This window comes from Euprymna scolopes, chromosome 20, assembly GCF_053919585.1.
Source record: "Euprymna scolopes isolate OS-2025 chromosome 20, ASM5391958v1, whole genome shotgun sequence".
Classification (NCBI taxonomy): Eukaryota; Metazoa; Mollusca; class Cephalopoda; order Sepiida; family Sepiolidae; genus Euprymna; species Euprymna scolopes.
In genome coordinates this window covers 86922602-86931441 of record NC_136501.1, presented here as the reverse complement: position 1 = coordinate 86931441, position 8840 = coordinate 86922602, and the positions used below count along the sequence as shown (strand labels likewise).

The following is an 8840-nucleotide window of genomic DNA, read 5'->3' as shown; positions in this document are numbered from 1 at the left end:
CTTTATCTTCGAATGGTGACTTATTCGTATGTTTTTGGCCACTCGTTGTTTGTAATACAAAAAAATGACGTTTATGCAAGAATTGACCACCATTTATTTTTATTACTCACGCCATAAACAATATTGATTATTGATTTCCTCCACTGAACTCAGATCGATAATCATCAAAGGTGAACAGTTATTTGCGCAGAGAACCTGCTATTCGAGACTTCAGTGGGTCGCTTAATAGAAAAGGAAATCATATTTGAGGGTCTGAGTTCATTTGAAATTACACTCAGTGGAACAGAACTTAATGGCCAGTTGCCGACAAAATAAGCGAATGAATGTTTTAGTCACATGTTGATCGTTGGATCAGTGCGCGGCGTCAAAATATACAAGCACGTTAATTACCAATTATGCATTTCTGATGAGTGAATTGTATCAGAATCCGAGAACGAAAGCCTGAAACTATGTGCTGATGCACGGAGAGTGATTTCTGGCGTTTCAGATAGAAAGAACAAAAGCAGATAAGAAAGGTTATTTTATAGAAGAGTCCCTCTAATCTGAGCGTGGAGCGATGACAATGCTATGCAGATGGGCAGACAGGACATCTTTTTTTAAATACATGAAAATGCCATTTTAAAAGTTAGCTTGACCCAGGTAGACTAACGGAAATTCTATTTCAAACTTAAGCTTGACAAACCAACGAAAATTCTATTTCAAGACCGACGGATATTTTATTTCCACTTGAAATGGCAAATTAAACATAGACATAACACATCAAAGAAAATTGTTTTGTTTTTTACATTAAGCGTGACAGATCGAAGGATGGCTGCATCCATTTATAAAGATGATCTTGTGTATAAAAGTTGAATGTAACAAACCAACAAAAATCATATTTAAAAAGAAGCCGACAAAAACATAAATGCCATAGACGAAAGAGAATCCTATTTTCAATTTAAGCATGACAGATCGACTGACCAACTGACCGACTGAGTAACAAGAGACCGATCGAACATTTTACACATTTATAAAAAGAATCAAATAGAACCTAACGAAGAAGTTCCAAAACGGATTCTTGTGAATAAACAACTAAATGAAGAGTTCTATCTTTACAAGCATAAACTGGAGAGTTACATACCAAGGGAGGTAATTTATTTAATATAACACGAATCGAATTATGAAAACAGAGTTTAACAACAAAATAACAAACTAATGGAATAGCAGCTAAAACGGGCCAAGATGATCTGAAAAAAACACACATAAAAAATGTACCGCTCTACCAAAAAATGACTTGCTTAACTGAATTTTCCCAATGCTAATCAAGAGTGATAAAGATTTTAGACTATTGCAAAATAACTTATAAAATCTTTCAATATGGAAATTGAAGTTTTTTACAGCAAAATTGATAATAATGATAAAAAATCATCATCATCAACAGCAGCAGCAGAACCAGCAGAATCAGAAGCAGCAGCCGAATCAATATCATCAAGCTATTAAAGATTGGAGATTGTTTTGAAAAAAAAGGAGAAAAACACAATAGAGAGGGGTAATAAAATCTTTATAGCTGGATCGTCTATACTAAGGAATTTAATATGGATGCCATTTTAAAGAGGGACTTGCCACACGCGGAACGTGGAATTTCATACAGGTTAGATATTTTCATTTTTTAAAACATATATATATATATATATATATATATATATATATATATATTTATATATATATATTGTTTCTTTAATATAAATATCCACCATATTAATATATATATGTATTAATATATATATATATAAATATATATATATGAATATATATATATAAATATATATGTATATATATGTGTGTGTGTGTGTGTGTGTGTGTGTGTGTGTGTGTGTGTGTGTGTGTGTGTGTGTGTGTGTGTGTGTGTGTGTGTGTGTGTGTGTGTGTGTGTGTGTGTAAACATGGAAAAACCTAGGTTGGATCTTTTTTTTTTTTTTTTTTTTTTTTAATTCTTTGTTAAAATACAATCCGGTTGAAAACAGAATTCCACATGGCAGACGAATGAGTTTCCTGTAATTACCGGAGATTTATTTATTTATTTATTTTTTGTTTATTTTTTATTTATTTATTTATTTATTTTATTTATTTATTTTGTTTGTTTGTTTATTTTTTTATTTTTTATTTTATTTATTTATTTATTTATTATTTATTTTTTTATTTTTTTATTTTTTATTTATTTTTTATTTATTTATTTATTTATTTATATATTTATTTGTCTCTTTAGATGAAAAAACAAGCCAACAAAAACAAAACAAATATACAATATATAACTATTCTAAACGCAATAAACTTTACTTTTCTGTCTAATTGAAATGAGAAATGTACAACAAAAATTTAGTTATTAGAGTTCGATGATTCAGGACTAAGTCATATTAAATTTTGGTTGTAACCAAATCGTTTTGTAAAAAAGAAAATGAAATTAAAATAAAAATGGTTTTAAAGATTTAAAAAACTAAAATCATTACTTAGGTAGGTAGAAAAGTAACTTTTATTGCGTTTGATAACAGTTATTTGTTGTTTTTTGCTCTTTTTTGGTTTTTTTTTTCTTTTTTTTCTCTCATTTTTTCTTGTGAACCACGTTGCAAAATCGCCGTCCATTCAAAACAAGATATCGTTTTACAACTTAAATCACTGTGTGTAAATTGTCGAAATGTCATTCATAAATTTGGTTCATTCATGCGTATCACTTATTACCACATGTTATCGAGATATGATCGCAATGTTTTGTATATGGATATTTGATTTCAGAATGCGTATTTTAGCATATAACTGCGACCCCCCCCCCAATTCCTCCAAATGACCGTTGCTTGTCTCAAAACAGCGTATTATAATAAATGATTTAGATTCTTTGGACTACTGTTCTTATTTTCACTTTCAATTAATGTAACCTCCGACTTTCTTCAAGAGTGTCTTGCCGAATTCGGAAGTATTTCTACTGAGTAGAAGTTATAAGTAATTCGCAATTGTAATTTGGATTATTACCCGCATTAAAGATTGAACCTTCAACCTTCAAAAGAATGTAACTTGCAATTAAATTTTATCAAGTAATAAGAGCCAGGTACGTCCAAGGATGGAGTATTGCTGTCACATCTGGACAGGAGTTGCTAGGAAGATATTATCCTGCATCGACAGAGTTCAGAATAGACTTGGTAGCCTAGCGGGGGATGTCCTTTTCTCTTCCCTACAACCTCTTTCTCACAGACGAGATGTTGCGGGGCTGTCTTTGTTTTATCATTATTATCCTGGCAAGTGCTCGTCTGGGCGCCAATCTATACTCCCCGCCCTTACCAAACTTTCACAAGAAACACTCATTTGACTGAAAACATTATCAATAATTTCCCCCACTCTTTATCTGTGCCTAAACCTAAACGTAGATTCCATGAACAAAGTTTCTTTCTTAGAACTGCACGCCTGTGGAACTGTTTTCCATTTACCTGTTCTCCAGCTGACTACAATATGGCCATCTTCAAGTCCAACGTAAACAAGTTCTTGATGAGCCGTTCCTATTAAGTAATCCAATTTACACTTCTAACAATTACTATGGTATTGTCCTTTTGACCACTCTACACTCTTTAACCCTTATCCTCGAGTGGCCTTTGGGCCTTGGTAAGTAGTGATTCCTTTGTAAAAAAAAGTACTTTTTGGAATAGTTCAGTTCACAGTTCAATTGTGACTTACTTAGGACGGCTGAGAGAAGACGAACATGCTACGCTTATGCATTAAATAAAAGTTATGTGCGAAATGCAGATTTCTAAGTGCGACAAAAAGATTCCCATTTTTTTTGTTTGTTTTTGTATATGTAAATCGCATCAGACAAAGCATGAAGCTTAAACATGGATTCCATGAAAAAAGCTTTTTTCCTAGAACTGCTCGCATGTGGAACTGTTCCGCTGATCTGCGTTCTAGCTGACTACAATAACATTATCTTCAAGTCCAACGTAAACAAGTTATTGTTCAGCCGTCCTCATAAATAATCTAATTATACCAAATTACTTATACAAACGATTATTGGGCCACTGTTCCAATGACACATTAAGTTTTATCCTCGAGTGTCCATCAGGCCTTGATATGTGGTTACCTCTTTGTAAAAACATTATATATAAAGAGCTAAAAAAACATCTAAAGATTAAAAACTAGCCAGTATTATTATGGATAGATTCCGACACAGAAAACAGCAATTCTTGCCTCTTTGTCCGGTACATCATTCATGGAATGTGAGGACTAAAGAACAAAAAAGGGAAGCGAAAGTTATGAGTTGGAAACAAAACTGAATGCTGCAAGTGGAGAATCTAATAATGACGTCTAATATAAAGTCAAGAAATGAAGGCAACATACAAACCACGAATGAGAAAAGTGTTAACGGTGTCAACGTGTCAATATTTATTCACAGAATTATCAATATCATTTTTTTACGCATGAAGAAGGTCGGAGGCGACATCAACCGAAGTGTTGTGAAAATATCACTCAATATGAGAATAGTAGTCCAACGAATCGAAATAATGCGAATTTTCAATCCTCATCTCAAAAATTAAAAAACATAAATACATCTTTATAGTACAAGATGGAACGATAAAGTTGTCGCCCTAAAGAAAACAACACTGCAGCTTTATTTTAACACTTTTGTTGAAAAAATACATTCAAGTAACTTGATTATGCAGACGAACTGACATCTATTAAATGTAGCCGCCTTCAGCCTCAATCACCACCTCGATACATGTCCGGGAATGGGAGCATGCCTTTTCCATAAGCGCTGGTGGGAGCTCGGCGAGCACTCAGCAGATGGTGGCGATCAGGCTGGCTTTGGTGTTGTGGGAGGTCATGTTGGTGATGTTCTCGACGTATGACTAAACGAAGTAGTCCAACGGATTCAGGTCGAGGAGTGAACGGTACAAAATCGTAGCACTCCTGCTGAAGCCAGACCTTAGTCTCTTCGAACTTGCCACGCCCAGGGTCTGCCAGCTCTCACGTGATTGCACCAGAGGATCACCACACTCTTCAGCATGTGCAGGTACACTTTGGTGACTTTCAAACCTACTTCGGAGATGTGAGGTGACATGGCCCTCACTTGAAATCACACCAAAGACCATAACCATGGCTGGAAACTGTTTTCAGCACCCTGAGAACATCCCTGTTATTCGTGGCAATCCAGCGATGCATTTGGGATGCTGGCAATGGTCCTGTTGTCATAATTTGGATCGGTAGAGAGTAAAAGTTATACAGCAGCGCATCTCCGATCTCGCTCGTTGAATATTGTGTCACTTTCAGACATGATAGAAGGCTCCTATCGCTTTTAGTATTTGCACATAACTGGCCAACTAGTAGACGATCTGCAACAAAAAAAAGAAAAACGGTTTTCATCAAACGGAAATGGAATCATATCGTCTTTTTTAGGGCGACAATGTTATTTTTCTACTCTGTATATAAGGTTCCTTCCTTTATTTCCTGAAATAGATTATCTCCCTGAAATCACTGAAACGTAAGGGTTTACTGTAATAGGGACAAGAATTATAAGGGGAACATTTGGTCAGCAATGTGTTGGTCATATTATATTTAAATTTATGTACGTTGGTATGGTCGGGGAAACAGAGGGCAAAGAGAGAATTCCAAAAGCAAGCGATAGGAGCAATCTAGTATCTGGGGATCTCTACAGTGAAGGTGTTGGATTTTGCTGTTAGTCGAGTGGGTTGAGGATATTTTAGTTGAGGGAGGGTTAGGGTTAGGTTTAGGTTCATTGGGACAAATTTCATGGGAGTACTTGCGAAATCAGCATAGGAACTCAACACTGCGGACATGCGATAAGAATGGCGATTGAAACGCTATTGGATTAACATTTTTTACCTCATGTTTTGACTTCTAAAATAGACTTATTTTATTGGATAAGACCATTCTTACTGACCAGACATGTTATTTTGGCGGGATAAAGGCAAGCAGCCTTCTCATACGAACAAGACGTGTTTGCCGAGCCATCCCGTCCTATCGTTAAAAACGAACCTCATTTCTCAAGTATCATCAAACTTAATCGGATATGTAAGTGCGGTATCAGATGAGTTGATCTTTTAATTAAGCATCAAATATTTTGTTTAAGATAACTCCACCGATTTAAACAACAGATGAAAAAAGGGTGGTAATAGAACAATATCTACACCTGCGAGATTCTGAAAGTTTGACTGCTTTTATCATTTCAAAATTGATTTTAAAAAGGATACTTTATTAAACAGGCCTTATGATAAATTTAATTTCTAGTCAGCTTGACAATTATTGGACGTTTGCGTGGGTATCCACTCTCTAAATGCTATTATTTATTTTTTTAATAATTCGTTTTCGTATGATTTCTTTCTTTTTTTTTTTTTTTTTTTTTTTTTTTGAAGGCGTTTTCAAAGACCTGAATACGATGTCTTCCGGCGATATGTATTCTACCAAACATCGTGGCCACTATTTCGTTGCCAACACGACCAAACGACCCCTTGCCTTCCGCTCGAATTTGCAAAGATTCAACGGGATGAGGTTCTTCGAAGAAGATACTATTACCAAGTAAACCTATTTTGTAATATCAATATCAATATGCCATTTGGTTTTCTTTTGCACACATATCATTCCAATTTTTCAATGTAAACAAAAATACCACCAACATCATAAAACAATAAAAAATTTAACCAATTATGTTTACGTCAATATTTTTTATATAATATTGAAGTGCGGGTGTGTCAAAATAAGATTACACTGGGCATTTTCCACGTAAGGTTAAAATTTTCCACTGAGTAGAGCTAAAACTACCTTTCTCGACAGTTACGTCACAGACAGAAAGTCGTTAATGCAACGTGGAGAATAAGAAGTTGAGATCTATCTCTTTTTCACTGATTCGACAGACAGAGAGAGAAAGAAAAAGAGAGAGAGAGAAGGGAATCGTTGGGTATTCACTGTGGTTAATATGTGTGTATACATCTATACTATAAAAAAAATCAATGAGATATTCACAGTCAAGCAAAAGAAAGTCACGGAGCAAGAGTGATAGAATAAGAGTATATATATATATATATATATATATATATATATATATATATATATATATATATATATATATATATATCATAATTTAGGAATTTAAAATTTGTGATTTGAAAAAGTTAAATTTAAAATAGAGAAATTTTATTGTATGCAAGACAAAGAATACAGTATAGTAAAATATATTTCCTTAACCCATGAGTTTTCGATGTTTATACACATCCTCGGAGGAATATAATAGCAAATATTATAAAAGGTTTGCACCTAATTTGCTAATGGTAATAAACATAGAAAATTAAATTAAATGTTTTTAAAGTTTTTAAATCATTTTAACTACATAGAATAAGGGAAACTAGATATTGATACAGCAAAAAACAAAAGGATATTGAACTTCAAATCGAAAGTGTATGCTAAATCCTGTAATGGAAGCTCTTGGTATTCGGCAGGTAAAAAGATCCAACGCGTATTGTAATGAATCCAAGAAAGAGAGAGAGAGAGAGAGAGAGAGTAAGAGAGAGAAAGAGAGAGAGAGAAAGAGAATGAACAAAGGGAAAGTCACGGAAGCAAGAGTGATAGACATAGTATAGAATATGAGTATGTGGTATCAAAGTACATATAGCGATAGATAATGAGAGCGATAGGGCTTTAGTAAAGAATAGACCATGTGCTGCGTTAATGGTTAATAACTTGTTACATTCTATCGAACATAAATATCCTAATTCATATCCGACTTTCAAAAGGTTTTAATACAAAATGTAAGTTTTCAACTTGAAAATAGAATTTTATTTACCTTTGTCAATTTGTTTGGTTATTTTGTTTTACAGTATATCAACCTTTTTCACGTGACTTAATGCCAAATTCATTCATTCTTATACAAGTCTTTCCGTATATAGATCTTAATATAGTTGCACGTATTCAATGTGTTTGCTTTACTAACCTATGTAATATGGACATATAACTGTACACAACTAGCTGCAGTTTCATGCTATATCCAGAATTGGTTCTATTTAACTAATAGAGAAGATTTTTATGAAGGCCTTGCTTTCCAATTTTCAGAAACGACTTGATGAAGAGAGATCTGAGAGAAAACTACACGAAAAGACAACCAAGTGTGAAAATCGTGCAGTTTCGACTTCAAAAGATGGTACGTTTCATCTTATTTTATTTTAATTTCTCATTGAAATAGCTCCAGACAATGTATAAAGCCTCATGATGTTAGGAGTTAACAAGAAGAAAAGATGATCATCGCAAATACCGAAGATGCCTAAGGACCTTGTTCTTTGCAAAATCAAAGCTGTAGTAGAAGGAAAGGGTTACTACTGGAATAGGAAGCTGTATTACAATGAGAAAATAATGTATGTGTAAAATATAAGTTGTAGTTGTGAATTTCTTCGGGGGAAAAACTGTGTTCAATTTCAGGACAGCACGACAAAGAACAAATCAAAAGGCATGTGTCCCTTTTGGCTGATGCCAAGCAGACGAAGGTGTTTCGTCTCTTTATAAAGCCACTGTCGATGAACTGTTGTGGGTCCTGTTTGATCAAATGTGTCTGTCTGTGTAATTGTATATGTGTAAACACTCTCAGGCAGCCGGTCGCTTAATGAACATTATACACACAGAAATGGGTGAACATTATACGTACAGAAATGGGTGAACATTATACACACAGAAATAGTTGAACATTATACGTACAGAAAAAGAACATTGCAATACAAACTGATAAGTATATACACTCATATACAATTACATCCACTAGACGACACGGGCCGCTAAACACACACACACACACATACATACATACATATACACATTATATT

General features: G+C 34.0%; 1 protein-coding gene across 2 annotated transcripts in view; it reads left to right on the top strand.

Moving 5' to 3' along the window:
• Window positions 1-388: 388 nt before the first annotated feature.
• The window catches only part of LOC145241528 (uncharacterized), a 96402-nt gene continuing 87950 nt past the window's right edge, over window positions 389-8840 (top strand). For both annotated transcript variants that reach the window (XM_080104573.1, XM_080104572.1), the window contains exons 1-3: window positions 389-1630; window positions 6390-6552; window positions 8080-8167. In XM_080104573.1, coding sequence (XP_079960699.1) covers window positions 1575-1630; window positions 6390-6552; window positions 8080-8167 — 307 coding nt within the window. In that variant the 5' untranslated portion in view covers window positions 389-1574. The remainder of the gene's footprint in view (window positions 1631-6389; window positions 6553-8079; window positions 8168-8840) is intronic.